General features: G+C 28.6%; 2 protein-coding genes across 2 annotated transcripts in view; one reads left to right on the top strand and one right to left on the bottom strand.

The window, feature by feature from the left end:
• Positions 1–17913, bottom strand: part of LOC107444468 (Regulator of telomere elongation helicase 1) — a gene marked incomplete in the record, with an annotated part of 28086 nt that extends 10173 nt beyond the window's left edge. Inside the window, 11 exon segments of the mRNA XM_071182362.1 lie at positions 1552–1686; positions 4135–4417; positions 4850–5056; positions 5449–5576; positions 6634–6855; positions 7868–8062; positions 9760–9979; positions 14254–14478; positions 14570–14654; positions 15848–16055; positions 17674–17913. Coding sequence (XP_071038463.1) covers positions 1552–1686; positions 4135–4417; positions 4850–5056; positions 5449–5576; positions 6634–6855; positions 7868–8062; positions 9760–9979; positions 14254–14478; positions 14570–14654; positions 15848–16055; positions 17674–17775 — 2010 coding nt within the window.
• Positions 17914–18039: 126 nt separating this feature from the next.
• The window catches only part of LOC107444461 (prolyl 4-hydroxylase subunit alpha-1), a 21013-nt gene continuing 17216 nt past the window's right edge, over positions 18040–21836 (top strand). Inside the window, exons 1-2 of the mRNA XM_016058605.4 lie at positions 18040–18621; positions 21258–21409. Coding sequence (XP_015914091.1) covers positions 18434–18621; positions 21258–21409 — 340 coding nt within the window. The 5' untranslated portion in view covers positions 18040–18433. The remainder of the gene's footprint in view (positions 18622–21257; positions 21410–21836) is intronic.

Genomic DNA, 21836 nt, shown 5'->3' with positions numbered 1-21836 from the left:
AAATACATAATTCTGGATGTAGCTACAGGTAAATAAATAAATAATTATAATTTTCATATCAGCAAAGGTACTCAAGTTAGACATATGGTACCGAATGGGAGCTTTCTGTCCTCAGTCCGTTTCAATTATTAATTTTACATCCCCTTACACCTACTTATCATTTGATAGGGACCATAGTTAATACCTTCTTGAAAGAAAAAAAAACCTCCCATGATTCATAGAAAAAAAGTTATGCATACCTGTAAGTCATGAGGACTTATGGAGTTGATTATTCATAATTGATCAGCTATCAAGTGTCTGAATAAATGTTTCATTTATATAAACACCTCAAAGATTATACTTCTGTTACCCTTTTTTTACCCCAGTTGTGTTAAATACAATCTTCAAATTTATAAGGAAATTAAAGAAATTTTCAATAGGGAAGAAGCATTGAGAGATGTCATTTCACCTTGAGGGGTCTCGTGACCTATGTGGTCCAGATGAAAAGATCAAAAGATGCCGATGTCAGAATTATTTCAGGAGTGCAGTACCATTTTCTCTCCTTTCTTTACAAAGATAAGGTAAGGTGACAGGAGAAAGATTGATTTTTCAGTGGTGAAATAGCTTAACAATATTTTTAGTTACGGATAAGGCAAAAAATTTAATTTACATGCTTTAAAAATGGTGAAAAGTTGGATTTTTTTTAGCTTGCAATTTAAAGCAAAAATAGTTCCCTTTTCAAATTTGGAAAAAGTAATATCCGGTTTGTGGAGATAGAAAGCAACGTTTCAGGACCAAAATGACTGTCCGCGTCCAGTTACGGGAGTGTCCGCTCTGCGAAGAATGTACATAATGGTATATTCATAGAAAATTTCCAGGGAATTAAAAATATGTCCGTATTGAGAGGCGTCCGTCTTGCAGGAGTGTCCATAACAGGAGGTTTCACTGTATATATATATATTTCCACTGCAGTGATTAATAATGAAAAAAAAGATAATTTAAGTAACTTAAGAACGAACTCATTATAAATGAGCATAAAAGAAATCTAAATGTATAAATAGATGAGAGTTCAATTTAGCTTTTCTTTTCTTTGCTATATTTTTAATTATTTATTTTATTTTATTTCAAACACATATTAACAGCTATAAAAAAGCTATTAATAAAACTTGTTTGAAAAACTTAAAGAATAAAAGACATGCAACATACAATGTGCAGAAAAACGTTAATTTTTTTTTTTCTTCTTATACATGGATTTAATTTTTTTTAAAACATGGTAATTAAAAAACTAATTAATTATAAATGAATGTTAAAGTAAGTTATTTTGAAAAAATGAATGAAAAAATATATATTTCTGCTTGATAACTTTATGTTGCTTGATTGGTTTTAACTCAAAAGTAATTTTATACCAGATTATTCAACTCTTTTGCAGCAGAACAGATAAAAATTACCATAAAAAACATAATTGTGTATCATGGAATTGTAACTTCTATATGATTGTATATGATACATTAAGTATCCATTTTTAGAGCAAAATGAAAATCTGTTGAGTGAAAAGAATGCCGCAAAACATACCTTTGACTCTTTTGCAATGCTGTTAAGATAACTCATCTTCATTTTAACCCTTGGATCCATTGATGGTGGAAATGGTAAGCCAGTAATTACAACAGCACGAGCATTTTCATCAGCAAAATCCAACCCTTCACTTACCTAGTAAATAACATGAAAGTTTGACAGTTAAAAAATGAAGTTAAAATTTATAGGGTTGACAAAAAACTTTTAGGTCACTTCTAAACTAAAACGTAATGAAAATAAATAATTATTATTAAAAATAAGGAAGAGAAATTTTTTTTAAAGGGAAATCTAATATAAATCTGTCTAAATCTAACATTCAAATGGTCAAGTTTTGGGTATAACAGTAAACTCACTAAACAATAATCAGCAGTTAAGGGAAGTTCATGATTGAATCTCCTTCTCCATAGTTCATTAATCTGCCCACCACAGAAAATACTTTGTTACCATTGCCAATAACAGGTCAGGATAGCAGAGAATCCAGGAGAATGCTAGGGTCCAACACCGACTGTCGTGCGCCAATGATGAACTTTAGATTATATAATAACATTACCATAACTTGAAGTGGTAAATGACATATTTAAGATAAATATTGGAGAAAAAGTTACATATTCAACAAGTTTGCATCATTTTTGTCAAAAGTTTTCATTTAATGCCTGTGCCATAAATATATAAGAAAGGATAAATATTTTATTAACTTAGATAATTTACAATTTCATATAACTTAGATAAATAAATTATACTACAATATTAAGACATATTTTAATGAAAAGAAATTATTAGGTTTCTCAATTTAAAAAAATATATATATATTAATTATAGTACCTATTGCACTGAATTTATCAATAGATACAAAAATAAATTAGACCATGACAGAGGAAAATATAACATTGTTCTGTGAAGAAAGTCTACATTTTGTTGGTAAAATTATTTTCAGAAAAATAGCATAAAGTTATACAACCTCTGTGGAAGATCACTAGAATAAAAGTCCAAGAAAGTTATCAACAACGAAAATGCCAATAAAATAGTTTTTTATTGAGGTTTTGTGGTGGAGTCAATGATTATTTTATATCCGCATCTCAATGAAGATGAGATGATTTGGATCAGAAAGTCATTAATAGAAGCCAAAAAGAGTCATAGGTTAATAGAAGCCAATAGGCTGGATGGATTAGAAAAGAACAAAGAAACATTGTTGTTGAAAAAGAATTTAAACACTATTTATTGGAAGCTCAGCAGGATTTGTTGACATTCCATAAAAAAATAATAAATAAAACAGTCAAAATGTGCGCGAGGTTGCACCCCTCTATGAAATCTATGTGGAGAAAACAAAATCATGAGCCGCCCGGAATAAGAAATAGAATTCCAGGGTGAGACGTTATTGCTCCCATCTGAGCGTCATGGAAAAGGAGTGAAATTAAAAAATTTACTGCATGATGGTTAATGTGCAAATGTGATATTCGCAGGGCTGTCTCGCTTTTTTATTATTTTTATTATTATTTTATGCCATAGCTTGTTTCTTGTCGCCAATTTAACGATCTAAACTAGCCTATTTCTGAACAAATTAAATTCTCAACAAGATTTTTTTATTTTATAAGGAATCAAAGAAGGAAGAGGAGTATATATATTTATAAGGAGTTACAACTCAAACCAAAACACTGACAAACTCACATGTGCCGATCAAAGAAGCTGACAAACAGGTACAAAGGCGACTGGCAGGCTAGGAATTTTAGTGGGATAATCTTTAAAGAGGAAAGTGTACAAATTGCAAATTGTATCTTAGTCACCCGATGCCACAGTGACATTAATACAAGCTTTAAAAAAAAACTCCCGATAATTTAAATGCTACAAAGTTGAGATTGCATATTTATATACCTTTACAAAGGTATACCTTTTATACCTAAAGGTATAACAAAGGTATACCTAATTTATATACCTTTACAAAGGTATATAAATATTGCATATTTATATACCTTTACAAAGTAAATAAACAAAAAATTTATTTATTGTATGGTAACCCCATGCAAGTATGTAAAAATTCAAAGAATTAAATGGGCTGGTCACATCATTCGAATGAACAGAGAGCGTTCGACAAACATAATCTTTTCGGCTCAGCCCATCGGATCAAGGCCCAGAGGTCGACCAAAGCTGAGATGGGCCGACTGCGTGGAAAGAGACTTTTCAGTCTTAAAAGTCTCAAACTGGAAGACAACTGCCAGGCAGAGGCAGGCCTAGAGGAAGTTGATTGAGAAGGCCAGAGCCCACCCGGGGCTGCCGTGCCATTGAGGAAGGAAGGAAGGATGGTAACCCCATGTATGATTGGAAAAAAAGGATAATTAGAACTTCAGAGGCATACATAAAGAAGTGTCTCTGAATTAAATAGATTTTTAAATGCAGGTATTCATACAATTTCAACAACAACAAAAAATTCATATTTATTATTTTAACTGCAGCAAAAGTCTGCATTTTCTTTTTATGAGAATGTTAAAAATCATAAAAGTAGTTTCAGATATCATTCAAGAAATAACCTGATTGCAAACAGCATAATTAAAGTTTCAATTTACATGAAAAATATTAATTATAACATACTTTTCCTCTGCATACTCCAAGAAGAGCAGCACCTTTAGAATCTGGATCTTTTATTACAGAATAATATTTCTCAATACTTTCTTGAAATGCATCCTTCCCTTGAGGTTCTACGAAGAGGGGTTTGATTCCAGATAACTGTTGCCATATTCCATTTTCTTCCCACCAACCAACATTAGATTTCATAACAGAATAGGAAGGGAAAAACACCAATAAGCCATCAGGTATCATCCTGCCAAAATTACATATTGTACGTCCAAGAGAGTTGATGTATTTTTCATTGGATCTGGGAGAAAAAGAATTTTTTTTTATATATATGTAGTTACAAAGAACAAACATTTCATACCATAGAGTACAAAGCAACAAAAAATAATGACACAAATAAATTTGATTTCATGATCAAATATGGTCAAATAGTTCTAGAAAACCAAATTTTATTTTTACAACTTTTTTTTTAATTAAAAATACATACTTTAAAATAAATAATGTAAAAATTTGTATTAAAATTCAAAATATTTTTTTTTTACATGAAGTTATCTTTGGACGAAAAGTTTTGTAGTTGAGTATAATTCCATTAAAAAGTTTGTGAGATATAGCAAAATATGCAAAAAATGAAATGATTCTAGGGGTCTAAAAAAAGGTTAAGTTATAAAGAATAAAAAATAAAAAAATAACAAATAAATAAAACCAAATCTAAGGTTGAAAGTAATTTAAATACCTATTCTGAAAGGATGAATTGAGTGGTGTGCCATCAGGCCCACAAGTTACAACACCAACAAACACTTGATTGTCAGATATAATATGAGGATTTTCCAACTGCACAGGAAAATTAACCCCTAATTCATTAATCATTGGTCCAAGAGGGGATAACGTACCACTGGTCAAGATGATGCTATGAACACCTCGATTGACTATATCCTGCATTCTAAGAAAAAAAATAGAAAAGCATTAGAAAATTTATTTAATAATAATAAAAACAAACTCAAACTTCTTAATCTATTCATACAACAAGCCCAAGAAAAAAAATATACAAAAATTTGCAATATTGAAAAAGATGTTAGGATGCAATATTCATTGCTTGACAATAAATAAACTAATAACCATGCTTTCTTTTATCTGTACAGATCATCTGTTCTTAAGATTCTAAAGTAATAAGAGAATTACATTATTATTTTGATTTCTAATAAACTAAAAATTTTATTGACACCTGCCTTCAGAAGTAGGTTCTTCCAGTGCAGAGTTTTAATTCAATTATTAAAACCAATTCAAAATTCTTTTTTTCTTAAAAAATAAATAAAGAGAATTGATTTAACTTACCCTAAACCAGGTGAAAAACACCAGCAATCTAACTTCCAACTTTGCTTTCGTGTAGAACCTTTAGGAGCAACAGCCCAAGGATCAGATGAAGTCTGAGACTTATTCAAAGTATCATATTGCAGAAAAACCTTAAATAAAGCATTCCACAAATAAACTAAGGAAAGCATATAAACTGAAAATAAAAATCTAAATATTATTTTAATTTCTCTAGCAGTGGCTTGACAGCTATCCAGCTTCAGATCAATGGCTATCAGCTCGTCTAGGAAGTAAAGGCAGCATGTGTGCATTGCTGACCACATCACCGCAATCATGCCGTTGGAATCGAATTTCTGGCTTTACCTTTTACCTTTATCATTGTAATTAAACATTGACTTACAATAGCAAGTCATGTGGTAGCAAATCAGATTTGAATAGTTTGTATTTAAAAAATATAAATATTTCTAAACGAAAAATGTAACTTACTTCGAAAAAAGAAAAAAAACTGAATCACAAAAAGATATCAGGTGTTCCTAAGATTTATAAATCAAGTAAAGAAAAATTATATACATTTGCTGCATTCTACTTAGAAAACTATTCAATACCCTCTCACTAAGTTTTAAAATTTGTAATTAAATTTGACAAGAGATGGCACTATTCATATCATTTGTCATTTACCACTATTTACCACTACCAAATATTTACCACTTAAATTAATGAACAAAATAAAACATAATTATAAATGAGCGAATTTGAAAAATGCATTTTTGCTTCCAAATATTAAAAATGGTATTTAATGGAGTCTTCAGGTGACAATTGCATATCAGTAAAGTGTGGAAAATTTCAATACCAAAAAAATATGTGGAGTGAGATAAAATGAAAATCAAATAAAAATGTATTTAAAAGTATCTTTATATACAAATTTACATATCTTGATTTTTATTTATTTACTCCTTTATATTTATTTTATTTATTTACTTATTTAAAATAGTAATAGGCATAACAAAATTCCATTTTAATCCAAGCTAATTTATAATTCATACAAAAAAAATCAATGGCAATTTCGGACACCAAAAAAAAAAAAAAAAAAAAAAAAAAAAAAAAAAAAAAAAAAAAAAANAAAAAAAAAAAAAAAAAAAAAAAAAAAAAAAAAATTAAACTGATAAAATATTTGAAAATTAAACACATAATAGATAAAGAAAGACTTACCCTATATTTAGAGGCAAATTCCTTTTTATAATCATATTCTCTAAACATATCAGGTGAAGTTCGAGAAAATAAGATGCTAACCAAGTCAGAAAATTTTTGAAGCCCAGCACCTTTAGAACCAAAAAGACCACTTGTGCTTGTTGAATGATATAAAATTATTTTGTCTAAAAGGTCTAAAACCACATCTTTCTTTTGAGGAGTTAACTCAACTCTAGACAGGATCTAAAAGGTTAAAAAAAAAATTTTAAATAACAAAATAATAGTATAGTATAGTAATTGTTGTCAATCTGTCTTAAAAATGAAAAGACAATCTGTATAAATCTGGTTATCTGTAGTTACTTTTGAATTAATTAAATATGAGGTCTTGCTCAATTTGTCTTTTGTAATAAAATTAAATTATAGCAGGTTTTAACTTTCCCTGGAAAAAGATTAAATATTCTTATTTTAATTGCTTTCTTTTTTCCCTGATTATAAATTACTCGTTTCTTTCATTTTTAAATAAATCTTTGAGCTACATTTATAAATTAAATAAAAACATTTCTTTAAAAAAAATAAAAATTTCAAAACAATTAAATTGTTTAAAACAAAAATATGGACCTGAGCATTTTTCAATTTCAAAGCAACAATTTCAGGTGGTTTGAGTTCAAGTATATTGAGTGTAGTTTGAAATACTGCTTCAAAATTTGTATGTTAATTATGTAGTGTTTTCCTATTTATCTTTGGTTCGAAAGAAGGAAGCCACACATTGGTAATTAAAGGGCTAAATTTTGCCCTCTGTCGCAGATCTTGTTTGTCTGCTTAAAGATATTTTTTAACTTTTTCTATGCTCTATTTTTACCATTAATTTTATAATAATTTTCTTTTTAGAAACAAATATCAATATTTCATACACAAATTAAGGTTGAATGAAACTTACACACTTTGATACAAAACATTTTGGATTTGTTTATAAACAAAACTTATAAGGAATACACTAATTTATATTATTTAACATCTGATATGCATTAACATTAGATTTTTTAATAAATTAACAACACTAGCACTTTGAAATTAAATAGCACTAACATCACATTTTAATTTTTCTAATTTACGAAAATCATTAAGGAAATCACAGATTGAAATAACCACATAATAAAGCACATTTTTTAAATTTACTAAGGCAGTCACCAGAAATATTAAGTATGAAAAATATTATCTGGTAAAGAAATTAAGGGTATTGTAAAACTCTTATAACCTCTATGACATAATCTCCTGGTTTTGATCCATCATTGGCAGAAGTCTCAGAAAGTTCCTTATCAATAGTTTCTTCCAGTTCACAAAACATGACTTTCAAAATAGATAAATCAGTTAAAGTGAAATCAGGAGCACCGCTGTCTGAACTTGAAAATTCTTGATCAAAATTTTTTATCATATCCATGATTTGCGTAATCTAGTGAAAAATGTAATTCATACTTAGTGTGGAATCTGAATTTAAAAATAAAATATAAAAACATTAAAAACTTATCAGAATTATTTTGAATAGACAACAATGTATTCTGTGTAAGATTAAAGATTAGTAAAAAGTACAGTTCTATGTGTGTTCTCTATATAAAGAAGCTGTGAAAGAAAGCATAGGCAGATGTGATTTTTTTATGTGTTTAGCAGAAGAACTAAGAGAAGATTATACAGTAGGGAACCGATTATCCGGAACAATCGGGACCATCGCTATTCCGGATAACTGATTTTTCCGGTTTTCTGAATCGCTACAAAAAGCCGTTTTTTTATTGTTAAACCCAACTAAAAAAAAATTTTTTTTTTGGAAATAATCTTAAAAATAAGAAAAAACGATAGAGTAATACACTAATGATTATTTCCAAAATGATGGTAAAGTAAACATCTTTCAAAAAAAGAACAAAAAATCCTAAAATCTTGAGGGAAAAAAAAAATTTTTTTTTTTAAAAATGGCGGAAAATTTATCGAATTTTGTTCCGGTTTTTTTGGTTTTCCGGCTTTCTGATTTCCGGAAAACGGGTTCTGTACTGTACCAATAAAAATAATCGTGTTCTTATGCTAAGTGGACTTCTGCAAGTTCAAACTCCAGTGGAATTATAAAAAAAAGGAAGAAATGTCAGATAGAAAAAGATGCAAAGGGAAGAAAACTGTTAATATTTGCGGCGGCTGTAATAAATTTGTATTTGATACTGTACATGGAAAGTTAGAAAAATAAGTATTTGCACTCACTGCTGGGCTGACTCCAATAGGTAAAAAAAAATTCATTTATAGTATAAAATAAATTCTATACTAAAATATTTGAATAGTTAAAACATTTTTAGTGGAAAATTTGTGTAAAGAATTAAAAATTCTATTCTCTCTGTTTCTGAAATAAAATTTGATGCAAAAACAGGAAATTCAATAGAATTAATTGAATATACATTTTTTTAGCATTTGATTGCATGTTTTACAAATGTCTATATCATTCACAAAAAAAAAAAAGAATTTAATTATTGTAGTTAAGTTTTAATTGTCTCAAATATATAAAATTATACAGCGAAATATGCAGATTTCTTCTGCAAGGATCAAAACGACCCACACCACATTTCTAGGTATATAAAGACTACCATAATTTTAACATTAAATGATGACTACTACACTTAGTTGCAAAAAGCGATTGAAAAATTTATTTATCTCTCATTATTTTTATTTGATACATTTGTTTTTCTTTGCGAAAGTTGAAAGTAAAAAATTAGAATTAAAGTTCACCATACCAATGAGATTCTCCAAAGTTTACCACACAATTATTTTTCTACTTATTTAAGCAAAAAAAAAAAAAATTGGATAGTAATTACTATACAAATTGCATTTCAAAACAAAAATAAAAATATGTAATTTTTACCAAGGAAGGAACATTTTTTATTTATTTATTAATGCTTTTAAAGATCAGTCAATGAACATGTTACACTTTAGGAAAATTTATAGGGATTACAAAACTATCGGGGGGAAATTAAACTATTTATCAACAATTACACATGTCTGTAAAAAGCTACATGTTTTCACAATCTGAACACAGTTACATGCTTTTCTCCAAAAATTAAATAAATAGACAAAAGATACTTCCAATAATAGAAAAAAATTGATAAAATATCTTACCTCAGTAATGCACAGTGCCAAATCATATGAACGCAGTTGAAAAGACATACTCTCTTCACAAGCACTTTCAATGTTGTGTGCTTCATCAACTATAACAATATTACTTTCCAATTCAATGCCATGGGCTCTTCTACTTTTCGGGTCGATGATGTAATTGTAAGGAGTGAATATAATATCTGCCTTTGTTTTGATATTACGAGCAGCATAATATGGACAAACCCTGTAAGAAATTTCCAACTGCAGTTACATATATATTTGATAATTTAATGCAATACAACAAATTTACATTCCTCAACTTTACATTACCTGTAATATTTATTTACTTTTTCTCTACTACAAACAATATGATAATTACTACAAATACATAGACCCTAAAAAAATTTCTCAAAATAAATAAATTTCTCCTTTTTTAAAAAAATCTTTTCAACAATCAAAATTAAAATCACTAATATTTTTATGTTCTAAGTGTTAATATATAAAACAGTTTACTTATACTATCAGTCTAGTAAAAAAGTCTAAATGAAATCCCTAAATTTCTCTCTTCTTCCTTCTGTGCACATCACTTATAAGATTGAGCTATAAAACATAATTATACCTAGTTTCTCGTCTAGAATCCATTATTCTATTGTTAACAAAAAATATCTTAATTTTTCAGTTGAAGTCCCCCTTTTCCCATTTATTCAAAAGATTAAAATATTTGTAAAAACAAGTTTCAACAATCATAACGAAATGCTGATATTTTATATGAATTCCAGATTAGCAGATTATTTTTTTGATTGTAACTTTATTCGTAAAAAAATAAAAATATAAATGTTCAAAAATTGCTGAGACTTCTCTTATGAGCATCTCTAAGCTTGTTTTGAATAAAAATTAAAATGCTGAATTGAGAAAACATCGCCAAAAAAAAACAAATAATTAAATAAAAAATCCAATAACTTGATAACACAACTTATAGGCTTAACTGTATAGGGATTTATTTCATTTTTTTAGAATCATTGTATAAAATTCAAATTAATTTAAACAACATAAAGTCTCTATATATAATTTTCACAGCCGTTATATTCACAAATTTTGCTACAGGAATGTTAGATTAAACTGAATTTTTACAATAATAATCTCCATCTGACTATGTTGAGGTCACAGACAAATTTGGATTTATGAAGATCGTATTCATTACCAAAATGCTAATATCTGCAGATTTACTCCATAAATTTAGCTACCAGGGGTTAATTAAGTCAGGACTATTAATTAATAAGTTATTTACAATGCAATTTAATTAAATAATAAAGGATAGTAAAATAGTAGATAACTCAGGTATAGGTTTCCTAAGGTTATTAGGTTCTCTATACCTAAAACAGCAGAATCTTGATAATTCATTAAAGATAAAAACTATCAGGGTCTCAAAAATGACCTCGAAACTAAAATCTTCATTTATAAGTTTAAAAACAAAAATTAGCATCTATAAAACACTAATTTGACATTTATAAGAGTGAATGCTAGGCAATAACATGAAAATAAATTATTGACCTTCGAACAGAAGATCTTAAAAATATTTGATGTAGTTAATGAGAATAATAGTTGAAGATCCTTGTTTTTAAATTTAACTTTTGAACTGTCTAACCTTGAAATTTATCAAAAGTACAAGGAACCTGATATTGTTAAAGTAATAAAATGCAATAAACTATGATAGCTCGAACATCTATTCTGACCTGATAATACAAACTCATTTAAAAAGCTTACTTTTACTGTCCCCATGAGAAACAGAAAATTAGGAAGACCCCTAATTAGGTGGTTTGACTCGGTGGAGTAGGACTTTTAATATACAGTGCCCGCCGTTTATTAAAATCACTTTTGTTTTATGCTCTTTTGATTTTATTAAGCGGCTGATTTTATTAAGAGGTGATTCAACATTTAAAAAAAATCACATTTTAAAAATATATTCTAAATGCAAACACTTTAAAAGCTGAAATAATGACAACATTAATGCTTTATTCAACTAATTTAATTATTTTAATAAAGTAAAACCCTACATAAGATTAAATTTACAAAACTTTTGCAAAAAACCGATCAATGGTTGCTTGAGTTGCACTATTTAAAATTAACTTTTCAACATCATTTGAGAGTTTATAGAAGTTTTTATAGTTTTTGATATTTCCTCCTCTTTGTTCTAAAGCTTGCCGCAATACAATAAGTGCTTTTCTGACTTCCGTTGAAGATGGCACTCATGAGTTTATTTCATCTTCTGAGTCTGATTCTTCCATATCTTGATTGGAAATAACTTTGCAATTTTTGATGTCAGTAACAATTTCAGAAATTTTTCTCCTGATGTTTGTAGGTTATCGTCAATAGCTACGTAACATGAAAAATTCTCGTCCATTTCATTTTCTTCATTGCTGAGCATTTCTTCGAAACAGTTATCAGCTCCATCACCAGTGAATCCACACTTTTTAAAGCAATTCGATATTGTTTGGGTTGAAACAATGTCCCATGAGTTACGAATCAAATGCATTGATTCCAAAATCGTAAGGGATTTCGATAGTTTGTTTGTAGTTAAGGGTTCCGAAGAGCTGTCACAGTCTATGTCACTAATGATTTTTTGAACAACCATTTTTCTGTAATGAAACTTGAATGATCTTATGATTCCCTGGTCAAGGGGTTGAATAATAGCTGTAGTGTTCGGTGGCAAAAACACTAATTTAATGTTTTTCAAACTCAAGTCCTCATCAGCAGGGTGCGCAGAACAATTGTCTAAAAGTAAGACGACCTTTTCATTTTTCAGCTCCTTGTCCCATTCAACAAGAAATTTTGTGAAGATGTTGGATGTCATCCATGCGTTATAGCTGTTGGCATAACTGGTGGGCAGGTGTTTTACTCCTTTAAAACATCGAGGTTTTAAACTCTTTCCTATCACTAAAGGGTTTTTTTCTCACAGTTCCTGTCATGTTGCATGTTAGCAGCACGGTTAGTCTTTCCTTCATTTTTTTACATCCACCAGTCGATTCATTTTTAAACAGCAGTGTGTGTTCAGGAAGTGCTCGGAAAAGAAAAATAATCCTGTTTCATCTGTGTTGAAAATTTGCTCAGGTTTATAGTCTTTGATGAGTGTTGGCCACACGTCGTTTACCCAATTGGCAGCAGAGCTAAAATCAGCATCTTGCTTTTCACCATGCAATTTACGATAGACAATGTTGTTGCGTTCTTTCCATCGGGTTAGCCACCTATCTGTAGTTTTAAAATCAGAATCACCAAATAAGTTAGCCAAGTCCTGTGCTTTGTGAAATAAAATTCCACGGGAAATTGGAATTCTTCGTTCGCGTGCATTTTTGAACCATTCTAACAGAGCCATTTCAATTTCCTCCGATTTTCCTTTCTTGACAGATTTCCATTCTTTTTTATTTCTTCAGAAATATTTATCCTTTGTTTCAGAATGTTGAAAAGAGCAGTTTGGGAAATCCTTAATTTAATTGAAGCTTCGAGTTGACTACATTTAGGAAGCTTATCTTAGTTTTGCAACACTTCGAATTTATCTTTAAGACTCAAATCCTTCCTTTTCGGCATGCTGATAAAATTTAGCACCAAACGAACTTAAAAATGATATGTGCTCTTACTCTAACTATAATTTACTCAAATGGCTTAAATAACATGGAACATGCGCACAGACAGTTTTTGGAAATCTATTCATGTTCTCTGTTAAGATAGATATCAAAAGAAACTTCTCTCCCTGCTATGGTTCATTCAATAAAAAGTAAGATAAGAATTCAACCCCCTGTTGAGTGAGATAGGTTTCTCCAAACTTCATTCAAGTCAAGGAATTGACATTGTTAAATTGATTTCTATGAACTCGCCGCTTACCATCCACATTTTTCCTTAACTCTTACACTATGTATATCACAGGAAAGTGCTAACCACACCTGTTTCACAGGTTTGTGAGTAACTGTTGCTTCTTCTAAAATAATCCTTAAACTTCGAAAAAATAAAATTTTATAAATAAGAACAAAAAAAGCTGAAATATCGCACTTTTGATTTATTATGTAGTCAAAATTTTGATTTTAGAAAGCGGCGGTGTTGATTTTATTAAAGGATGTTTTTAACATGTATTAATATTGTAACGATTCGGGTCTTGCCGATTTGATTTTATGAAGCGGCTGATTTTATTATCCGGTGATTTTATTAGCGGCGGGCACTGTAATAAGTAAGAAAAACCGGAAGAGCCTTGTTGTGAATAGAACCAGATGGTAAAGTCTACTTGGGATGGCCTTGGTCTGTAATAGGCTGTGGTACCTTGAAAGACGTTAGATTAGGCTGATTTTTTACAATAATCTCTGTCTGACTATATTGAGGTTGCAGACAAATTTGAATTTATGAAGATATCTGTAGATTTATTCCTTAAATTCTGCTACCAGATGCGAATTAGGTCAAGAATGTCAGTTAATAGGTTATTTTAAATAGAATTTAATATAAATAACATGGATAGTAAAAAAGTAAACAACTTACGTATGTTTTTTTCCTAATGTCATTAGGTCCTCTATATCTAAAACAGCAGAATCTTGGTAATCCGTTTGAGATAAAATCTTTTCCTCAAAGTTTAAATAAAATGGGCAGCTTTTATTGCTGATTTTTGCTCGACACATATACAGCTTAGCAGTGTGGTTTGGAGCTTTAGAAACTTCAGGATGAAGGCATAACTGATCTCGAGAACCAAGAACAACTGACTTAATACTTGAGAGGAAAAAACAGCAATAAATATTTAATGACTAAAAATACAAAAACATGCAAAAAATGTGAAAAATAACTAATTATATATTCTTACTGCCTGTAATTACTTCGTTTCAATTCTTGAACTGCTTGTGAAATTTGAGAATGTGTTCTTGAGCTATATATAATTCTTTGTGACACTAAAGTAAAAAATATCTTTTAATTTTTCTATATAAAATATTAGATGCATATTCATAAATAACTATAAAATAGAGTTCATAAATATCCTAATTTATAAGTATAAAATCTCAAGTGCATTACTAACAAAATTTTTGCATTGTACTTACTTTTATCTTCTTTTTTAATGTTATACAGTACTCTGCAGGGGTCTATTCAGATATTTTGTAAAAGAAACTATTTTTGAAAAATTGTGAAAAAACTACTCATAATTTGTGAATATAAAATAAGCGTTAAGTCACATTCTTTCTACCAGGGTCCTGCTTTTGTGAATTTGTGCAAATATTTTTCCTGTTATTGTGAATTGGTCCTGTTATTACAAAAATTGCTAAAAATCTTTTCAAGAAGTTTTTAAATTGTAAATAGATACAAGATTATGCTTAACAATTGTTGCTAGTAAATTAAATATGCAACATACAATTATTTGGTATTATTTGGTATTTAGCCTATACTGCTCAATGCAGAATATTCATTTCTGACGAATATTGGAAATAAAATGACTCACATTTTTAATAATTTCAATTGACATATTTTAACTAACACGACTTAGTTATGTATCACTTTTAATGTGTTACGCATTAAGTAAACTTAAACAATTCTTAAATTTATAATATTTTACTTAAAAAATTGCCAGAAATTAATTTTTATTTACATAATATTCGATTAATTAATTTTATGAATAAATATAAATTGATCAATTATTTATTTACAAAAAACAAAATTATCATTTAATATCAATAAGAATGTGCGCACGATGTTTGTAAAGGTATAAATATTTTCTTAGAATACTCTACATTTGGAATTTAAACTTGGGGAAACTTGGAAAACTTCTTCTTTCTTTTTTATTCCCGGGGAAGAGATTATTCCAGTAACAAAACAATAATGAAGATAAAAAAAGTTGTCAAGGGTCCAATTAAAAGATAAACTATTTTGTGAAGGGTCAGTTTTCATGGAAAGATATTTTGTGAAGGGTCCGTTAACAGACCCAAAATTCTTCTAAGCAGACCCCTGCTCTGAAATTATTTTTTTTCCCTTTGGTAACAAATTATTTTTTATAGCTCAAGTTCTTGATATGGAGGTTTGATTGTATTTAAACTTACTAAAAACATTTTAGCAAATAATAAGATAACTAAAATTATAATTGCTAAATTCTTACTAAAGTTAGGGCCTGCATTCCAAGCACCAGTCAATCCATCTAATACACTTTTTAAATCACCAAGCATACTATTATTTCCCTGGCTAGAATTTTGTATAATAGACAATTGCTGTTGAGCTTTCCTACTTTCAAGCCAAGCTAGAGATGAACAAAGTAAACTTAATGTTTTCCCGGTACCAGTTGGACTCTCTAAAATTCCATTGACGCCCTAAAATTAAAACCTTAAATATAAAAATTGGAACATAATTACTACAATGAACATTATTTTAGAATTTCAAAAAACAAAATAAATTATTTTAAGAACATGAATGAGTAAAACTAGTTACTTATAGTTGATACTATAATTGGAAAAAAATGATCTGAAGCTGTCAATAAATTATCTATTCCATATTATGCACATCAGGGGTCTGTCCAGGCCAAATTCATGACCGTTAAACAGTACCTTCACAAATTCAACTTTAGGAAACACAAAATACTTTTTCTTAAAATTTTATTTTTGTATCCCATAGAAATCCATATTTTTGTGTTGATTTTTTAATATAACTTTTAATTTTCACAAAAAATTTCAAAATTTTCACAAACTAGGTACCTCTTAGAAAAACCTAGACAGATCCCTATATCTTCTACAGGGATATTATATCATTGAGTACAAATCTATAGAAGCCATTTCAATGCATTGATTTTTTAATTGCATCTATTTCAAATCACAAGAATCCGAATCTTGATAAGTAATTTGATAAGTAATCAAGAGAACAAGTATCACAATATTTAGTTTCTTTAAATAGCATGGAAACGAATTGTGGTGTATAATTTAAAAATCATGTGAATATGAATAACGATGTGTTATTTGTAAATGAAACATCATTGATTTTGGTACTTGGAGATCGCGCAATTGATTTGCAAAATGAGATTTATTTGTGAAATGCAATTTTTAAGTCATTTTTCAGGTCTAGGCAGAATAATCACCAAGTGTTGGCAATTACCGGGAATCGGACCACAAGAAACAATGTAAAAAAATCACAGACAAGGACCAATTCAGATGGTATAACTCGTAGCCACCCCCAGGCAAACCTCCACAGGTTTTTTTTTTTTTTTTTTTTTAATTTTCCAGTTTGCAATAAACTTGGCGATTGTAGTTGGCATGGCAGATCACAATACGGAAATATCTCCCATTTTTCTACATATGTATTGTTTTTTTAACAAGTATTATTCCTGTTCACACTTGAACTTGTTTTTAAAGTCTCAGAATCGGCTGCGTAGCATGATCTGCCAAAACTACAATCGCAAGGCACCAAATTGATTTTAAAAGGGGAAAATGTTTTTTTAAAAAAACGTGTAAAGGTTTGCCCAAGGGTGGCCTTGAGTTATACTCTTCGAGTTAATCCCTTAATACGTTTTTTTTTTTTTAGTTTCTTGAGGCCACTGACAATAATCGCCAAGATTTAGCGATCATTCTGCCACCAATCACGATACGGAAATCTTTCCATTTTTCGAATAATTTTATAAAACAAAACTTGGTAAACAAATAGTTTTTACATATTCGAATATTGAAGGGGCCGTTTTAAAGAATTAATACGGAAATATCCTAAAATAGGAAAATAAACCCAGAATCACACATCGCCTAAATTATTACAAACTTTCTTTAAGAAAAACAATCGATTATAAATGTTTTTAACTTTATGTTTCATTGAAATTTTAGTGTCTTTAAAATTGTTTATAAGCAAAAATTTAAAACAGCCACATTTGATGAGAAACAAAATAAAATAATTTAATTGAAAGCAAAAGAAATAACTTTATTAATATACAAGCACATTTTGTATATTTACCTTTTGTAAGCACTCGATTACTTTTTTCATATATTCTTCTTGAACTGGATATGGTTGACAAGGAAATAATACTTGAATTCCATTGATGGTACACTGTGCCATCGTATTTCTTTATTTTTACAAATATTTATAAGTATAACCAGTCGAAAAATTAACAAAAAATTAAAAATTTGTATAACTTCATTTAAACCGTGCAGACGAGCTCGTCGTAATAAATAAATATGCTCGATTGCTGCCATTCTTCAAAATATTTTTCTTTATTTAAATTGAATAAGATTTGTAAATTTCGGGTGAAAAATAAAATAAATTATGGTGACTGAAATAATAAATAGCTCTTTCCTTAGCATGTGATATATTTTTCTTTTTATTTAATTTTATTTCGAAGCCTGATCAGCATTTAATATTCTCTCCCCCCACCCCGTTTTTTTAGCAGTAGACACAGCACAGATGTTTTCCATTAAACGCGAGATGGGAACAACTTTCTCTGGTTTATGAATTTGTGCTAATTTTTTTCGTTTTATTTCCGCAGGGATTATTTATCTAGTTCACAAATGTGATAAACCGGCAGATATATTTTTTAATACACGATCTTTTAGTTTATTGCTGCTGATCTTTCCCATTTCATATTATAAGTTCATTTCACCTACTTGCTGTTTATGTTTCCTTCCTGTCAAAATTCACACGCTTTCGTCTAGAATATTATCTCCTTCTCAAAAAACAATTTCTCCTACTCAGCTGGGAAAAATCGCCCTAAATTAAAATGCTATTAAATTCATCAAGAGTTTGTTTCATTGCTTTAAGTACATGTGTTTTGTTTAATTTCATTTCTACTGAACTTTTTACTGCTATTGTTGATTTAGAAAAGCTTCTTTATACTGAAGGTGAAGTTATAAAAACTATTGAAAGATACATAGAAGCTGAAGAAAAAAGGCTCCAAGAAATTAAGAAGTTAGTATTAAATATTACTTTAAAAGTAATTTTTTCCTCTTTCTAATGGCTTTTATATAATTGATTTAAGACTGGAATTAGTAATTTAGATGCTTTTATCTACATTTGGGACAAACTAGCGATCAATAATCAATTAGATGATTCAATGTTAACTTTATGGTTTATTATTTTTTTAGCAATGTATCCAAGATGATTTTTGAAGCACAAAAAGTTCGAAAATTCAGTAATTGATCTGTAATAGCATCAGTTTACGTAATTTTTATATTTCTCTATATTTTAATGCAATAGTTTAGTAGTTAGAACACGCATTTAGATATAATTTCTCCTTTCTCACTTTTTTTTTAATTTGAATTTCTTATTTTTTCTACCCATTTAAAATTTTTGCGATGTCTCATTTTATGTTTTACTGAAAAGTTTGATATGTTTCTAATGCTAATATATTTTGATGAAACTTAGCCATTTATGTACATTTCTGAAAGTAATCTTAAAGTTTCAGTATTAGCTGTTTTTTCCTTCTCTCTAACCTCTGCTCTAACCTTCAAGACTGCCATAACATGTCAAAACTGATTTACTTAACTGAACATTGTCTTCTATAATTATTTATTCATTTATTATTCATTTTAAGCTGCATTCATTTTAATGTTATTAAATATTGTTCTAATTTTAATTTACACTTATAAAATTTTTTATATATTTTAACTAGCTAGAAAAGTTTCTTTTACACATTTTTTTAGTATATTGTGTCAAAATTAATGTAAAATAGATTATTTAGGGTGATCCGGGGTAATTCACGATCACTCTGTTTCTGGGGTAAATAATGATCACCTAAGAGTTATTTAAAAAAAAAAAAAATTTAAATTTGAGACATGGACAAGAATGCTTGTACACTTTACTAAAGTATAACTACATTTACTTAATGATTGTTTTTTGTTTAATCTAACAAAATAAGTATCGTTTAAGATGCTTTCTGAATTTTCCATTTCAAAGAAGGATTTCAAAATGTGCACATTTCTGCAAACATCCCCCTCCTTCTCTTAATAAATATTTTGAGTTACTTTCTTTTTCTTTGATATTAAAATAGTGTAGGCTTTTCTTTAATTGTTTCACATCTACTGTAAACATTATAATTGATTATAGGAAACTATATCAAATGTTGCCCCCTACAGATGGGGTGATTATTGATCACTGGGGTAATTCCTGATCATTGTCATTTCTTCTTATAAATAGTATAAAAATCGTTAATAAATAGTTAATTGTCTTTTCTTAAATAACAGTTCATATTTATTAAGTGGAACAACTATAAAATATATTTTAACTATAATCTCAAAATTTGTTTTTAACTGTATACAAGACAAATGTGTTCTGATATGCACCATTTCTAGCTTGACTTCTATCTTAATTTTATGTGTGTACATTGTTAGAATAATTTTTAAGTTGATAAATTAACCTAATATAAATATGGTGGGAAATTATAAGCCTAAAAAGGATATTAAGCTTCTAGAAAGCAAAAATAGTGGATTTCTTTTAATGATTGAAAGTGAAAATTTTAGTGTGAGAGCTGCTGCCAGAGCTGAAGTGTTAATCTTTATTCCTGATTTTAAATAAAACGTTTTATTAACTGCATAAACATATCTTTTTGGTTTATTTGTTTGATCTTAATGTCTTATTTGTTTATTGCCATTGTATAATTATTTTTAAACAGCCCATTTACTATAAAAATTGGTGATCAGTAATTACCCCAGAAATGATCAAGAGAAGGGGTAATTCCTGATCACTAAAAATTTAAAATCTTTTAAATTCTAATTAGATTTTCAAGCAAAAAGACGTAGCATAGGACTCATCTCATATAGCCTCAAACTTCTAGTAAATATTAAAATTCTATCTTGAATTGTTTTTAAACAAAATAGATGTTTGCATATTTTGATCAGGAATTACCCCAGGTCACCCTATTTCAAATGCCATGAACTTAGGCATTTATTAATTTTTATCTTAGTGTTTTAACATTTCAAGATATTTTCAAAAGTACTTTTTTTCAGAAAGTTAAAAGTAAAGTTTGGAAAAAAAATGAAAACCCGCACTTTTAAAAATTACTCATTATTGCTATCACTCAGTTTAGCTTATTACTCACTGTATGAATGTTTTTCAAAACTGGAATATATTATATTTTTATTCAAATGTTAGGTACTGCATAATGTGTAGAAAGAATATTATTTTTTTTTAGAGTTTATCCAACTTCATATTTTCAATGTTTGAAAAGTATTAACATAAACTTGTTGTTACTAATACAAATTTGTTAGACTCATAGAAGCCCTGACTTGAAGTTAAACTAATTCTAATTTTATTATTTTAAATACATACATTAATTTCAAGTCTGTGTTTTATACAATATTTTATCTTTGTGTTGTTACTAGCGTAATTTCCTGACTTAATTTATTTCAAATATCATATGATTTTATCTCTACCGTGATTCTTGTTATTATAAACTTATTTTCTCTGTATGTGTTGGGACATTTTGTAAATGTCATTCAGTTTGTTTTTATTTACATTCAACTCTTACAATCATAAAACTTTTTCTAAGTGTATGTATATAAAGTAGATTTCCTATGCATATATTCCTTAATTATTTTCTTATCTAGATTAAAAGATGAATATGGCAGACTCCACCAAGTTGCTAGTGTTGATTCACAATCTTTTCTTGGAAACCCTATTAATGCCTTTTTACTTGTCAAGAGACTAAGCACTGATTGGAAAACAGCTGAATCTTTAATGCTAAAAAATGCTGGAAAAGGTATTTTTTAATTAAGGTCTACATTTCATTTAGAAAATTTTTTGAATATTAAATTTTCTCTAATCGTCGTTGAACAGCCCATTCAATTTTTGGGTTTACCACTGCTAATGTTCAACTATGAAGCCAGGGTTGGGTTTTTGACGTCAAAAAGTGGTTTTTGACATGACAAGGGTATAATACTGGTTTAAACCGTCAAAAACCCGTCAAAAATGTCAAAAACTGAAGTTTGCCAAGAAAATATATAAACTTCAAAACTACCAACAGTTGCCATGCATTATATTGAAATTTAATTATACTATAGGTAATCAGCAGGTTTTAAAATATTTTTTAATTAAAATTAAGGTAAAATAACAGATTTAAAATCTCAGAAATTTATATTCAAATGCATGTGCAGAAAAATTTTGCACAAAAATTGTTTAAATATTTA

Source organism: Parasteatoda tepidariorum, chromosome 6 (genome assembly GCF_043381705.1).
Source record: "Parasteatoda tepidariorum isolate YZ-2023 chromosome 6, CAS_Ptep_4.0, whole genome shotgun sequence".
Classification (NCBI taxonomy): Eukaryota; Metazoa; Arthropoda; class Arachnida; order Araneae; family Theridiidae; genus Parasteatoda; species Parasteatoda tepidariorum.
The sequence above is the reverse complement of the archived record's forward strand: the minus strand, read 5'-3'. Positions and strand labels throughout refer to the sequence as shown.